Here is a 16,127-nt window from a genome sequence, read left to right on the forward strand (position 1 = left end):
AGGCGATGAGAGGTTGATCAGGTTCTTAAGGAACCCTTGGAAATACTGCAGAGCACCACGTGGGTACAAGCCAGCTTTGAGGGCAAACAGGAACTTTACAAAGGCTCTAGGAAGAGCTGGGAGCTCTGGGATGAAGAGCTGTCCTGCTGCTTCTCAGGAGCACTGCTTTACATTCAGTTTCCTAACAGTTCCTCCACCGACCTCCAACATTTTCTTGGATTGCCTTAATTCTTCTTGAACTCTTTGCTGATCTTCCAGAATCATCCGATTGTTTTCAGTCAGGTCGTCCACTCTCATGTTAAGTCTCTCCACCTCCAACTCGTTGGCACAGATAGCATCATTGGCCCTCTCCAGCTTGCTGGTTAAGTGCTGGATTTCTGATCTGCTAGCCAGCTCCACTGACTCCAGAATCTGTTTCCGATTGGCAAGCTGAGTCTGCTAAGAGCAATTGGTTTGCATTAAAGCTAAATTATAAAAAAACCACGGTGTTATCAAAACTACATTCAAAACAACTGCCAAGTTCTTTGTGTAAAAAGGCACATTCCCAAAGCAAGCAACACTACCTTTCAGGGAATTAAGGAAAGCATTGTTCACGATGCATAAAACTTCTGAAGGTAAACAGAATAAAAAAAAACAAACAAGGGGGCCCACTGATTCCAAAAGGGGTTCAAGGAGAATCTGGGAAAAGAGAATCTCGAATCATTCAAGTTGTCCGAGCACGAACTAAGAACAGAGCTGCCTACTATTTTTTTTGCTCATTAACCTAAGGCTAGACCAGGAGAAACAGCAGCACATAAGGAGGTTTGCAAATACCATACACAAGTGAGACATTACCCAAGTGTTAATTCCAGACCAGGACAGAAAGCGGCTCTTGGTGCACAATGAAAAAAACCACAATCACCAAACAAATCGAACACTGAACTGGGTATAACAGTCAATTATGTTTTGCTTTATGGAGTAAATATCTGGTTCTAACAGCTTGCAAGAATGCTCACTTGGAATGTTTCATTGTTTTAATGGCAGACAAAAAAGTTATAAGGAACATATGACTAGCAAACAATACATGCTCTATTATTTATAGGCACAATACTTTATTTCATATCATTTCTTTCCATGTAGCTAGCTGGTGAAACTTAACAAGCCAGCTCTCATACAAGCTTCTAAGAATATTCACTTCATATATTCTCTCTTTGTATAGTACCTTATAATTTTTAAAAGCTGAAACAAAATATTTGAGTAGTCCTTAAGTCCCAATTTCTAAGCGTTGCAATTCCTGCCAGCTTCAGAATCACCACACGCCTTGATTCATTGTCTCACGCATAATGCCTCATAACTGAGAAAACTATAGGAACTGTGCATTTGGAAGGCTATGGTATAATTTTGATTACAGTCTTTTCATTATTTGAATAGTCATTACAGAAGAGGTAATCAGGAGGGGCAAGAGTTTAAAGTACAGCCTTTCTCCACCCAAGAAACCGGAGTATCAGGCTACCTGAGTATTTATTTCTGCATTAAGAAAACATTTAAGCTATCTCTTCTTTCCAGCCACAGACCATGCAGGACAGCACAGAATTCCAAGTTTTTGCCTGTTGACTTTAAAGGCTGCAGGCGTTACAGGAAGGTGTCCATCACTGGGTAATGCCAGGCTTCCCTAAGCTGCACTGAAAGGTAGGAGGGGAAGCCAGCTGAAAGAAGAGACCTTGACCTTGTGCCGAGAAAAAGACAAGCATACAAAATGCATAGAAACATCCGAGGCAAAAATTTAGCACTTTCATGCTGGGCTTTTCAAAGAAATTGAGGATTCTGGCAGTCTGTTTGCAGACCTATGCACCAAAGTCATCGGCGCTGCTTCGGGAAAATCTCCCCAAATTCCTGTTTTTCTGCTGCAGTCAGAAGAGTTCCTCTGCACTCCAAGGACACATCTGTTCTCAGACAATTGAGCTATCAATGATACAAAGACAGCAGAGCAGCAAGACCTTCTGCTCAACGACTCTCTTTGCATTTGTACATCTACTAGTGTCAGCCTCTCACAAAGCCCCTGTTGGAGCCAGCTTCAATCCTGTCATCACAGGCTCCCTCCTCGCAGGAGCTTCCACTCAAGAGCAACTCAGGAGCCCATTAAGTGTAAAGCCCCCAGCAAGAGCTTCTTATCAGTGTCTGCTGTGATTGTGTCAGTGTGACTTCACAGCTGTGCTCTAGGTCAATTCATCTTGCTCTGCTGCAGCACCACTAACTCACCGAACGATTAGCTTTTCAGGAACAGCAGCCCCACTACTTCGCGCCTTTAACAGATGTTTAAAAAAACCAGCAAAGGGGCTGAAAACTCCTGTTACTTCAGGACTTTGCAGAAGCATCTGTCGTAGGGGAAGACTCTTTTCCAGCATCACCCTCTGAGCTGGACCCACAAGGTACACATTTAGCTACTGGCAGGTACGCAGCTTTGAACTAGACGACATGATGTAACAGCTATTTTAAAGTGTCATCTGCTGTGGTCTCTGTCTCCCAGGGAAAGCTTCGTCCTACTATCTTCTCCACTAACCGGAGGGGTGGCAGGGAGAGCTGCATCAGGTTTATGCAACCTCTGTTGACAGACTCCAGATCCTTTTTCCATACAGCACTTACACAAGTAAATCTTATTCCACCGGGACATCAAAAGTCATTTCAATGGCAACCTAAACTGGATTCAAGGCTGAGAGATTTCATTAGTCTCTCCCTCTCTCCCCCTTTCCCCCTCCCTCCCCTCCCACCTGCTGCCACAAACAAAACAAAAACTTTCAGCACATATTAATTGTACCTGAATGAGCTCAGACTGCTCAGCCAAAGCCTTCCTCTGTGCTTCCAGCGATGCCACCTGCTGCTGGTAAAGCAAGCGCTGCTTCTCCCAGTCAAGTGATTTTTGACGAAACTCCTGCAAGGACAGCAGGGGTGGCTCGGAGCAGTACGTCCACGCAGTTGACAAGAAGGCCCCCTTCTAGTTCCTATCCATGTTTGCTTTCTCTCTCCAATGCACCTTTCCCCACAGCAGGGAAACCATTAGCCAGTCATTTGATGCACCAACTCAGCAGTATAAAACCCCTCACATACTGTGCTTGCTGTATTTCTTTCCCTCCCGAGTTAAGACGTCAGTGTCAATTATTGCTGTTTACAAATGTTAAGTGCTAACAGATTCATGGCTAGTTTCATGGATTTGCTGTCAGAGGTTTAACAATTCAGACTGTCTCTAGCTTCCAAAACATGCTGCTACTGAAATCACTACGATGGCAAGTATGAACTACAGAATTTTAATGCTCATCTCTGCTCCAGAAATCGGACACTACATCACTCACATGTGCGTGTTAGTTTTCCTTTACTGTACCCTGAAGATGTGGCTGAGTGAGGTTGAGCTCAGCACAGCTGAGACAGGGTCGAGAAGACGTTTGACGTGTAGCTCCCTCCTCCTCAAAGAGGTGAGATGACAACCTCACCACAGTGGAATTCATTCCATTCACATAATTAATTACCCTTCCAGCACCTTCTTCCTTTTCTTTAGTCTAAGAACAGCGGCATAGTTTATCCTGTGTGTACTCAGAGGCCCCAACGCAGGAAATTGCCTTTATCACACAAGCAATTGAGACGAGCTACACTTGGAGAGTAGATGGAGACTACTTTTCAAGCATGATTCATAGTCTACTTCCTAGCCAACTATTCTTTCATCACTGAAGCCCAGATAGTCAGGGAATACATATAAACTCTGATGAGCATTTGGTTTTTCACCACATACCTCCAGCTTCCTGGTCAGTCGGCTCATTTCAAACTGGTCCTCCTCTTGTCTCTTGTTAGCGTCTTCTCTAGTTTCTCTTCGTTGTTTCTTCTGCAGCTTCTCATAGCTCCTCCTCAGCCTGGACAACTGCAAGGGAATTCAGCGAAAGAAACAACTTTGTTCAAGCCCCCAAGGCAAGAATTAAACAGCACTTGGAAAGAAGGCACACCAAATGGCTTCTCACAAACAATTCCCCTAATCAAAGCCACACAGCTTGCAAGTGAAGATTTCTATTTGTATAATGAGCCTATTATACCAACGGGATTACAAAATATGCTGAGTTGTATAGGAGTAGCAAGACGCCACTATAGTTATGACATCAGCAGCTCTAATTAGACCTCTGTCTTAAAACATGACTAAAACATTGATAAGATGGAGGTTTCCACGTAGCTGTCAATGCAGGAAGAGCATGGTACCCCTCTCATCCAGGTGGCTCCCAGCCACAGTAGCAGCAGGCAGTACCTGTGGTTGATCTCCTCAAAGAGGGGGCACGTCACACCACACACAGGGTGGGAGGTAGTTCTACACAGAGGTAGTTTCTTACATGCTTAAAATACACTTGTGAAGCTCAGGTGGGAACTGGAACTCTTCCGCTTAGTGGGAGAAGGAAGATTTGAGAATTGCCATTATACATAATAGCAACACTACTTCATCTGTCATTTTCTGCTTAGATACACTATGTATTTCACAATGAGTAGAGAATGCCAACAGAAAATATCACTCCTACGCCTACTGCTAGAATGCTAAAGTCATATCAGAAGCTGGAATGAGGAAAAACTCTTGACATTTAAATGACCCTCTGTGCAAATAATCACTTGCAACTTGCACGGAATTTTCCATCTGATGAGCTCCCCACAACTCACCTGTTAAATAAAAAGTTTCCAAATAGCCACATGAATTTGAGAAGTCATTATTCCCATTTTAGTGATGGAGAAAGCTAAGCCCATGGAAGAACAGAAGGACCATGAGAAGAAAAAACCATCCGAATCAAGACCTGATGCACTGGTCACAAAAGGTTCTCCAGAACCCCGAGTCAGCAAAGTACTTCGGCACGTTCAATGGGAACGGACAGACACGCGGGCTTAGAGTTAATACACAAACATCTTTTGCCAAACACATCAGGAGATTACAGGTTTATTCTTTCAACAACCTCAGTGAGTTAGACACTGTACCTGTAATTGTACTGGTAATGATGGTGAACTGAGACAGAAAGTGTTTCCCCAAATAGTACTAAGAACAGAAGACTGAGGAATATTGGAGCTTAATGTCATCTACTACTGTGTGGGCAAAATACCAACACATTGCAATTTTGGCCACAACACACACACGCTGTATTTTAGCCTTAGCGATTTAGGCAGATCTGCCAACGCACCTCAGCTTTGCTTTGCAGCTTATCCGCAGTTCCAGTGGGAACATCTAGTGAATGAAGACTGTTAGTCATACTGAATAGTAAGGTGTTTTAAATGAGGACAGATGCCTTCTGTCCTCAAAGCAGAGACTACCAAATTAATTTAACTTACAGCTTACAGTGAGCATAAACTAGGCCCAATCCTCCAGAGAAAACAGGTCAACACTCTACTAGCGGTTTACTAGCTGTTCCTGCCATTTAACTCACTGCTACTGACACGCAAGCGGAGACAGGCACAGAGTTAAGGCATAAACACGGAAAATGCTGTTATACCACCTGCAGGACATTCCACACGTACCACCTTGCGGTGAATCAGAAGCTTTAAGGTGAAAGCTCTGAAATCCTTATCAACAGAATCAGAGTCAATGGAGGCAAAAAGAAGATGAGACTACGTATCGTTCTCATCTCTCGATCTCATACGATCAAGGCCAGTCACGCACCCCCCTTTTTTAATTGCAGGAAGTGCTGAAGGAGCCAACTGCTGCTGCCTGTACCTGTGGCAACTTCAGAACAAGCACTATGGTGACTGGGATGGACGAACACAGGATGGTTTTGCAGTAAACTTAATGCAGATGTCTAACACGTGACAATTGCACCAATACATTCACTACACATTTCTACCCCAACAGTTTTCTGTTCGTCACCAAGTTCCTCCAAAGTGCAAAAAACAGGCCTAATGAAGCATAAAAATATTACTTTGTCTACGCTCAATGCTCTTTTTTGTAAGAATCTAAACAATAAAAGAATGGGAAGTTTAAAAACCATGGCATTTAAACAAAAGCAATGACACAAAGTATTTTACCTATCAGACCATATATCAACTGGGAACTAAAACCCAATCTTCTCTTTTTGCGACTCACCTCCTCTTGAAATTTCTTCAGCTGTTGTTCATATTCTCTAACCATGTCCTGCTTAGCTTTTTCCGTGTCTTCTACCTGACGACGCAACATGCCAACCTGAATGAAGAGTTAAAAAGCAAGTAAATAAAACAACAGAAGTGGACTTTATTGTCAGTTGGTACTGGGATTAGTTTTCATTTCATAGTAGGAGTGGTAAATGACTATTAAAAGATCCTAATTCCGTTCACAACTGCACGTTTCAACGGGGTCACTCGCTAAGAATCAGATTAAGTCTCTGCCTAAATCTTTGCTAGGCTGGGGCCAGAACTCTTTCTGTTTAGAGCCAGTTTCTGGCTTTCGTTTTTGAGGATGAAACTGACAGTTTTGGCTTGTGTCAAAAGGCTATTTTTATCTGGCATTCTCATCAAATTCTTCATAAACACGCATTACAATTTCAACCTATCTAGCAAGAGAAAAGATGGCCATGTCATTATCTCACTAGTGAGGTGAAGCAGAGACTCCAAATAATACACGGAGATGAGGGGGACAAGGAAAGAAATGGGGCTTTGAAACTCGTGAGGAAGACTCCCCTCACATTGATTCAAATACTCCTGTGACTCATTTTTGTCTCTTTTTTTCCCATCCACAACCCAAAGTGGCCACCTTTCTAACTGCAGGTGCAAAGGACAGCAAGCCAACAAATTAAAGCTAAAAATTCATTACAGAAAGTTCATGTGAGTAAACCAAAAGCATGCATATACTCCAGTAGTGACTCTAATCATAGTTTACAGTTCAGTTTTGAAATCAACATTTGCTTTTGGTGGTAAGAAATATTTCAAAAGTGTCTTAAGAAAATATAATTGATAATGACAACGCTAACCTACATGATAAAAATGATAGTTCCTACAAATAAAAACCCTGTTTAATATTTAGTAACTCTGTAACAAAGACATTAATTCCAAAACCTGCCATGTGGACCATATTAACAACAAACTACAGAGTTCTTAACCCACTGTTGCTACAGCCTGTCACATTTCTTTTTTTTTTTTTTTTTTTAAACTAGATTCCACACCAAATTACTAAAAGCTACAGCAGTACTTGGGTCATTTTGAGGATGTAAGAATAGCTGTAGCATAGCTGTACAGGCACCCAAAAACCCCAACCACTTGTGCCATTATCAGCTGGCTTTCAACCCGAGAAGTCAAAGCAACTTCCTCAGGGAGCTGCCAAAACACAATGTGTAGCAAAGAGCCTGCCGAAAGGTAGGATGCAGCAGCTGTAAATATAAGGATAAATTTTAAACACTTTCAGAAAAAGTCAACATAGCTAGATCTTAACATATAGCCACCCAGACTCCTGCTGGTTCCCTCTGATCCGGGAAAAGATACATCAGTTCAGTTTCTGGTCCACATCCTATGCAAAAGCTTCACTTACTGGTACTTCTCCACCGATACAGAAATTTGGTGCACTGCCCCCAGGCCTTTAACTAAAGGCTACAAAACCTGAGCTGTATAAAATAGCCCTTGGAGAATCCCCCAGCAATATCCAGGTGTAGTTTACACCACCGAACATTCTTTCTACCAATGACTGCATGTTACTGGGCTGTCGATTACTGTTGTATCCAGACTCAGCATCTCTGGGTTCTCTCTAGAACCTCTGACAATTCAGCCTGTGGACTTCCACCAACCCTTAGGGAGTTGATCACTTGACTTTGATTGAATTATGAATCTGACGCCTTGGTCCGACAGGCTCCTTTGTAAATTCTATTCCTGATTTCCAATTACAGGACAGGTTCCTGTTTCGCTTAGCACAGCTATTTGCTGAAGTTAACCCCTTGTTCTGGTTTAGCATTTAAACATTAAAAGAAAAAAAATAATAATCAAAACTGATGAAACAATACCCAAACCACATGTCCACGCAAAGCCAAACTCTGAAATTCAGGTTCAGTCTTTATATTGTATTTGTAACACATAAAACACACAGGTCGACAACGATCAGGAAACTATGAACCTAAGGCGGTACCTCCTTATGTTTTTCCTGCAGAGCAGCCCGGGCAGAGGAAAGTTCCTGCTCTCGAACACTCAGGCAAGCTTCCAGAGCCTGCGTCTGTCCTTCCCATTCAGATTTCTTGTGAGCCACCATAATGTCGATCTGCTTCATCAGCTCCTGCAGCTCAGCCTCACAGGAAGTCAAGAACCCACCACTGGAAGGAAAAGAGCTTGAAGTTATGAAGCAGGCATCACCCAGCACAGCTACAGTGTCCCACACCAACAAAGTCAGCAGAACAAACTGATCTGCACCGAGGGACCAACTCTGCACACGCAGTGCTTTGATCTCTACGCGTATCAGCTTGTGGAGAAATAGAAATACTTGGGCGTTCATCCTGTTCTCTAACGCAGTAGCTCACAAGTGGTACGCTCATACCACTGGACAGAGACCTAAATTTGGCAATGATCAATGAAGAATACTGTGAAATCCCAGTGTGAACAAATGACCTACACACTTTAAATGTGTGGGGGGGGTCTGTCTTCTATACAGAGAACCGTTATGAGCACCGATGAACCCTTATCCCTTTGTCTCGGTACCACGCATTATCCAAGTAAACCAGAGCATGTTTCATCTGTTTTTTGTATTTGCCTTAATTGCTCTCCAGGCAGAGGCATTTTATACCAAGTTTCAGTCACCAGAGAGATCTTACAGCCAAGCTATCAGCTCCTGAAAACAGAAGTTTATCACAAATGCAGACAAACCCCTAAGTAGAGGGGGATGGATGACAACATGATAATGAAGAATAAAACATTTGCGATCCATCGGGGAGAGCATGCTCCCTAGCGACACTGCGATTTCTAATTTGGTGCAGTAATTATTGAAGCCAATTCAAGTAACTCCTCTAAAACTTCACAAGCTGCTAAGCCAGGGACAATATTAAGGCTTGCAAGATACAGCCCTAGAGGGCAGTGAACTCCACAATGATCTTTACCCCTTTAATTTGCCTGTCAAACAGGCAGCACTGAAAAGAAATGGAAATCAATAGGTTAAGGGATTGAAATTTCTCTGTTCCCCCAGAGCATATGCACACTTCAAAACTTGGCAGTTTTTCTATAGGGAAAGAAAAACTTCTTAAAGGAGCCAAAATCAGTTAAATTTGAAGTTCACCCTGTCCTGCAAGTTAACCAAAAATTAGCAGCTATTATGCAGAGCAAGAACATTTCCTTCGCAGCATCTGCTAATATAAAGCTAAGTCTTAAACTTGATTTCTGCAACCAGTTCTCTGTAGAAGATACGGTATCAGTAAACTTGAGTCACAAAGATGACTACGAAAATGGCATCAGTGACTTTTCCTTCACGCTTGTTTAACACATAAACATTTTTTTCTCCGTTATTGGCACTACAGTCTCTCTCAGACATCCAAAAGTCTAGATGCTTTCACCTAAGACAGAGCATTAAGGATTCTTCAGAGATGAATGGGACTCTGCAGTTTCAACGCGAGCAGGAAATAATCAGATATTTTCAACAAACCCAGATAACAAAGTCACGTCTCATTAACCTTGCAAGGCTGTTACAAAAAAACCATTTATTCACACCTTTAATTACTACTGCTCCTGAGGTTAGATGGGAAGAAGGGTTTACAACCACAACAAAGGTAAGCTTTTCAGAAAGGTGTAGAACTAAATTTCTAACAATTAAGACCATAATATCAGGCAAAGGATGGCTGCAAAGCCAGCTCACCCAGTGACTTTGCTTCTGCACCAGGTGAAGGCAGCACGTGCTAGTGGACAAACTCCAAAGCCCTTATTTAAGCAATGGAAGCTTTGTCAGATACCAGAGGATTTGATTCCGATCAGGAGGAAAAGTTAGTACTTAAATAATTTTGAGTAACTGGTGTATACTGTTGCATACCTACCTCCCCTGCCCGTTTCTTTGCATTCCTTCCAGCAAAGCCTCCATCGTCAAATCCTGGTGGCTTTAGCAGCTAGGAAATTACCCCAAAGCAGCAGTCACCCATGGCAATACACGAACAAGGCTACTTGTCCACCCAACTGCAGAAGTCTGCAGAAGAAAGAAGGGTAAAAAAATTACAATTAGCACACAATTACAGGTGAGGAAAACAGTGGTCACCTTCATGAACTTACAGGTCAAATGTCTACCAAATAAAGGAAAACACATTTTTCTACCAAAAAAAAAAACCAACCAAAATTCCTCTGGTGCCTTAAGCTAGGAAAGTAAGTTGCATGAGTTTACAGTAGCAGTACATTGTTTTAGTTAAAAATTACATCCTTTAAGTCACAAACACATGTATGTATGTTTACACATAGAAGTTTCACATATTTGTGAAGCAAGAAAGGTTTACATTAAAGGCAAAAATGGGGAATAAAAACTAAAAGAAAGTTACCATGGAACCACACCCAGAAAGCTAGAATTTATTTCAGTGGCTCCTCCATGAAACTGTGGCTCGCCAACAGAAAAATGGTTAAACTCATCCTGTGGATACAAAACCACACTTCAGCTTCACCCTCTGGAGGTATTCTGTCTCCAAAACATCTAGGCACTGCCTCAAGTACTAAGACAGATCCTCACAACATCGTTGCTCAGAGATTACTATGGCATTATTAAGCAATCAACAAAAGGGGGAGCAGATCACCGACAGCGAGACTTTCAGAAACGCAGACTCAGCTTTGCTCTCTTGCACTTCCATCACAGCTTCTGTCTTGCTCCTACAGCACTTTAAAACTCCACCTAGAGATTAAAACCTGTCCTTGGGAGTTCAGCTCTATTTTGAACCACATGCATATAAAACATATGTATTTCACCGAGGGAAAAAAAAATGAATTCCTATCTCTATCCGGATACAGTGTTTTGTCTCTCTTTGGCCCCGTCTGTGGTTAACACGATTCAATCAGTATGCAGAACATCTCTGTTGTCCTGCTGATGGGCAGAGCTGCTGAGGAGAGCAGATGAGCAGATCCCCAGAGCTGCTGACAGCTCTCCAGGTGGCAAGAGCGGACATTAGCCAGTAGGAGCTCTTCTGTTTCATTCTAATCACACTTAACGCAGAATCGATTTTCAGTGGGTAGCAGAGAGATTTCATTGTCCACCACAGAGAACGCCTGCTAAAATTCAAACAGAACGTCTGGAGAGCAACCCAGGCCCTTAATCAGCAGCTCCTTCCCTGAGGGGTCGGGAAGCGCTTCACCACTGGAAGCTCCAGTGCCACGAGGAGCTGGAGAACATCCAGCTCCTGCTCCTGGTGGGCTCTCCGCAGGGCCCCCGAGGTAAGACACCTAAATCCGCCAGCTCTGCGTACCTGCCAGCTTACCGGGGTTTGGGGGAAGAGCCTCACGCTCAGACACCCCTAGCCAGTCCTGATGCTACATCAGGTCTGTTGACTTCGTATCGTATTTTGACCTCTCAAGCTTGCGACTCGTGATGCACAAGTTACAGGCCGCTAAGGAGTAAAGGTCCATAGGGACAGTACGAGAGGAAACAATCTCTGCCACAGCTGAGAGCTGGCCTGTCACTTCTGAAACTGAAGAAAAAGGAAGTATTTGCAAAAAAAAAAAAAAAAAAAAAAAAAAAAAAAAGAGAACGTTTAAAAATCAACAAGGTTTCGCATCCCAACTCAAGAAAGAATCGCAGCAGTAGAGCCAAGCGGAGAAAATTTGACAATACGCAGGAGAACTTTAGAATACCGCCGGTGAGGAAAGACGGGGATTATTTTGCGTTTAACCCCCCAGCGGGATGCAATCTCCGGGCGCTGCTGGCGGTACGGTTACACGAACGAACCGGAGGAGCCAGCCCGCAGCGAGAGCTTCCCAAAGCGCCCGCCGGTGTGCCAAGGCCAGAGGCGGGAGAACCCCCCCCCACACACATACACATGTACGTATACACACCCCCGGGGCCGACCTGCGCTCCGGGCTCCCCGGTCGCTGAATGCGGGGCGGACCCCGGCGCGGGGGGTGACGGTCGGCGACCGTTACTGACGGCGGGTGGCGCCCGCCCGAACGGAGGCCAGCGGTGCGGTGGGCTGGGCTGGGCCGGGCCGGGCCGGGCCGGGCCGGGCTGGGCTGGGCTGGGCTGGGCCGGGCCCGGCTTGGCTCGCCCCCCCTCCCCGCAAACACCCGGCCACCGGCCGCTCGGTGCCACCCTAACGACTGAGTCAACGCCGGAACCGCCGCGGCGAGCGAGCACTGCGCCTGCGCGGGAGCCGCGCCTGCGCACTGCCGGCCGGAGATGGGCAGGGTAGGGCGCGGGCCGCGGCCCCCGGGAGGGCAGCGGGAGGGACGCGGGGCCGCATCGCGCCGGTGACCGGGGCCGGGAGGCGCTTCGACCCGTTCCCAGCGGCTGTCGCCGTGCAGCCTGCCTGTCGTGTTCCAGCCCCCCCCCCCGCCCCAGCTCTGGGTGCAAAGGCAAGGCCTGTTCAGTGCGTAGCGCCGGAGCCAGGCATGGCCAGCTGGGCCCTGCGCCCTCCCCAGGGTCCCAAGCCCGGCTTGGTTTTACATAAACACCGGTTGGTTTTACATAAACACCGGTTGGTTTTACATAAACACCGGTTGGTTTTACATAGACACCGGTAATCTCCAACCCTGGCACGATGGAGTGCTGTCCCGCAGGGGCCAGTCCTACGGTGACATTTGCAGAGTACTAACCGCCACAACGGATAGAGTGGCCGAGGGCGGCAGACGCAGCTCCTTTTTCTCCTGTTTTACCAATTTCCAGGACTTCAGGGCTTTGGCAGCATTCTGGGTGCCATTAAATGCTTTGTTCTGACTCGTTCCCCAGGCTCGCAAAGGTGCGGGTGAGTTACGGCAGCAGAGCGGGGACTGAAAGCGAGTAGGCAGCAAACAATAAGCAACATTTCAGCGCTGAGTTCGGGGCAGCTCCAGGTCCCCAAGCTCACGCACAAGTGACTCCTAAAGGTCAGTAGCTATAACCACATATAAATCTATAATTAGTAATAATGGGCTAGTTTTATATATTCGTCAATCTGCAATTCAGTTTGATAGTGTTCCTTTCAGATTAAGTAGCTCTCGTGTGGTTATAACCTCTTTTTTTTTTTTTTTTTGAGTGGATTAAGAAAAATCAAGGTTTTCCATAAAAGTTTAAGCTTAATAGGAATTGGATCAAAACTGGAGCAAGCCCCTAGTCCAAACTCCAGCTACGTGACTGGGGACAATGTTAAAGAGTATCTGCTTTGTGTCACAGATTTAGCTGTGCTCACCTGCTGCAACAATGGACAGTGAAGTGCAAAGGGATGGCAGAATCCTGGATTTGATCGATGATGCCTGGAGGGAAGATAAATTGCCGTACGAGGATGTGGCTATCCCTCTGGTAGGTGAATTGCTACTTATCAATCTGAGTTAAGACTGGTGTGTTTATCACCGCCCCTTCCAAGAAACGGCACAGAGAGCGTTGCTTGTGGTGCGGCTAATTTGTACAAAAGGTTCCCGGGACGGATCTGACTTGCTCTTTTTCTGTCCTATCTGCCAGTCATTCCTGTGTGCAGACGAGGACACGGATGTTTCTCTCCTCCTTCCCCTGACCAGTTGCCGTATCTCCTCGGAACTGGTGTGCCCTTCCCATCACACGGTTCTGGGTTTGGTGTCAGGGAGAAGTAGAATCATCCTTTCTCTGCGCTTCCCCTTCATGGTATTAGTGGATCCCCAGTTGGTTTGTAGAATAGAGAGGATCAGCCTCATGCTGACACTTGCACTCTTGGTTACACTTTATTTCCCCTTCCTGAAATTCCATCAAAAGAAGCTGAAACTTTTTCAAATGTCTTCCTAATCAGTCTTTTCCAAAGACACTGTTGCTATTGGCAGTTCAAGGATAGTAGTGAACAAACTGCATCCGCAGTGGGATTCTTGCACCGCATCCAGCGCGTGGCAGTTACCCTCTCACGCAGCGTACAGCTTGTTGTGCAGGCCAGAGAGGTGCAGCTGGTGAAAAGCTACCTCTGATCCCACAAATCCTCAAGTTGATGCCTCAGATGTGCCCCACTGATGTCTTTCTTGGCCATTTGGGAACTCCCAGGGAAGCGAGAAGTAGCTGAGGATTTTCCCTTTCCCTGTTCTCTCTGGTACGCAGGCTTTACCCCAGCTAGCGCTGATAAAGCAGTCATGCTAAGATCATGGGGACTGATAGGCTGCTAGTTTCTTTTAGCAGAGACACATTTCCAAATTGCCAGTGGCATGGCTCAAGCTTTAGCCCTTACACCACTGTCTCTTCAGAGAGGGCAAGGAGCAGCTACACATCTCCAAAATCCATGTATCTAGCACGCAAGTTTTCCTGGCAAAATTTGAGCTTTAGGGAATGATCTTGCAGAACTGTGATTCTCAGATACGAGAGCTCAACCCCCCCCCTTTGCTTGGGATAACCTTTATTGGGCAACTATTATAAACTAGTTCCTTGCTGACATTTGCCTTTACCCGTGCCCAAACATTACTGTTTCTTTCCTTACAGCCATCTCTTGAGCTACTTACAGTCACGTACAGATGGCAGCCTCAGAGCAGGAAGCCTCATCGACTAACAATAGAAAGAAAGGCCTGGCTGTGAATATAAAGAGCCCCAGGGATGGAAGTGGCTCTGATCACATAGAAAAACCAGCACAAATTCACAGGAGACTTACTCAGTGGCATTGTAAAGGAGCAAACAGAATGGTTGTAAAGTGGTATTTGAGCCCATCCTGAGCATCTGATCCAGAGCTCAGTCAAGAGATTTCTATGAAACGGGCTCAGATCATCGCTGTTTTCAAACCTGAAAAGTTTTATTTCACTTACGCTGGCATTTCCAGAGATCTAGAACTCGGATTTTGTGCCCAAATGGTATGCAGCAGAATCAAATGCGCTCTGTGTGACTGCACCACTACAGCAACACAGAGAACAAATAATACAAGGAAGGAAAATGAAATCTCAGTTATACTTCCTCCTTACTGTGTCGTGAGCAGCTCTGTGTGGCACCTGGTAGGGGTTTCTGACTTCTGCTGTTGATAGAGCACAGCCACACCTGAGTTCAGCGTGGAGAAAGAGGGAGGACTTCTCACCTGCCATAGGAAAGTAACACGTTACAGTTGTCTTAATAACAGCTATAATGAACGCAATATCTGTATTCTTGGCAACAGCAAAAGAAACGCATTGCAAACAAGCAATGGAATAATTGCATCGCACTATTATTTACTTATTTTGCGTTTGCTATACATTCTTCTTCACTGTGTGTGCGGTCTGAGTGTATAGCAAGGCCCCAGGGCCCAGGAAAACCAATTTACCTTTCAGATTAAGCACAATATTCATGTGAAAAGAATACTGTTCATAACTAGGCTTAGTAATATTTTTAAGTGGATCATTATGTATGATATGTATTGTTCAGATGCACCCTCTGGTCTCGTTTGTGGATTTTTGTAGTTATCCATAAGAAGTCTTAGTAACCCGCTCCTTTCAGGAAGTGTATTATGTGTGGAATGAGTTGTACCTCTGTTTTGTTCTCAGAATGAGCTTCCTGAACCAGAGCAAGACAACGGTGGCACAACTGAGTCTGTGAAAGAGCAAGAAATGAAGTGGACAGATTTGGCTCTCCAGTATCTCCATGAAAACGTTCCGCCCACGGGAAACTAGTGAATCACTGAGATTTCATGCAATGGATGCATGAATGCAATATAAAAAAAATATTTTTCAGCTGACCATCACTGTTATAAGCTCCTCTAAGGAGGAAACAACATTTCTGAAGAAGGCTCAGATTGAAACCACGTTTAAAATGCTTGTATAACGAGTGTGAAATGACAACGGCTATCTGACACCTCAGAACTAATATCAGAATGTTTCTCTTATGTAAAATTATTTCATGTCTTCTGTTAAAGTGTTCTTAAATCGGTGACAATTTTGATCTTAAATGTTTTCTATGTATGATAAAAGAAATAGTTTTTACTGTGTCAAGTTGTTACTGATTTTAAAGCTCGCGGTGGGATCATTTCTGACTCCGAAGGCTTACATCCCAAGAAGTACCCATGTGCATTCTGTGGTTAGAGTTCAGCGTACAAAACCCAAATAACCTTAAGTCAGGTTTTACCGTTGTTAACTAACACGGGGCA

General features: G+C 44.7%; 2 protein-coding genes across 12 annotated transcripts in view; one reads left to right on the top strand and one right to left on the bottom strand.

Annotated features, from left to right (window-relative positions):
* The window catches only part of CEP63 (centrosomal protein 63), a 41,340-nt gene that overhangs the window by 10,570 nt on the left and 14,643 nt on the right, over positions 1-16,127 (bottom strand). For 2 of the 11 annotated variants that reach the window (XM_075760746.1, XM_075760736.1), the window contains exons 3-9: positions 14,977-15,086; positions 9,951-10,086; positions 8,069-8,249; positions 6,068-6,163; positions 3,761-3,886; positions 2,795-2,908; positions 202-438 (exon numbers count right to left, since the gene is read on the bottom strand). In XM_075760746.1, coding sequence (XP_075616861.1) covers positions 202-438; positions 2,795-2,908; positions 3,761-3,886; positions 6,068-6,163; positions 8,069-8,249; positions 9,951-9,994 — 798 coding nt within the window. In that variant the 5' untranslated portion in view covers positions 9,995-10,086; positions 14,977-15,086. The other 9 variants (XM_075760744.1, XM_075760743.1, XM_075760741.1 and 6 more) reach the window with 7 other exon arrangements.
* ANAPC13 (anaphase promoting complex subunit 13) lies at positions 12,191-15,967 on the top strand. Its single transcript, XM_075760748.1, has 4 exons — positions 12,191-12,286; positions 12,827-12,963; positions 13,250-13,375; positions 15,529-15,967. Exons 3-4 carry the CDS (start codon positions 13,277-13,279, stop codon positions 15,652-15,654), a joined length of 225 nt encoding a protein of 74 aa, XP_075616863.1. The 5' UTR covers positions 12,191-12,286; positions 12,827-12,963; positions 13,250-13,276; the 3' UTR covers positions 15,655-15,967.

This window comes from Balearica regulorum, chromosome 9, assembly GCF_011004875.1.
Source record: "Balearica regulorum gibbericeps isolate bBalReg1 chromosome 9, bBalReg1.pri, whole genome shotgun sequence".
NCBI lineage: Eukaryota > Metazoa > Chordata > Aves > Gruiformes > Gruidae > Balearica > Balearica regulorum.

Coding starts and splice junctions, on each gene's coding strand:
- ANAPC13 (XM_075760748.1), top strand. CDS start 13,277: ATGGACAGTGAAGTGCAAAGGGATGGCAGAATCCTGGATTTGATCGAT. Junction 13,376..15,528: donor AGGATGTGGCTATCCCTCTG/GTAGGTGAATTG, acceptor TTTTGTTCTCAG/AATGAGCTTCCTGAACCAGA.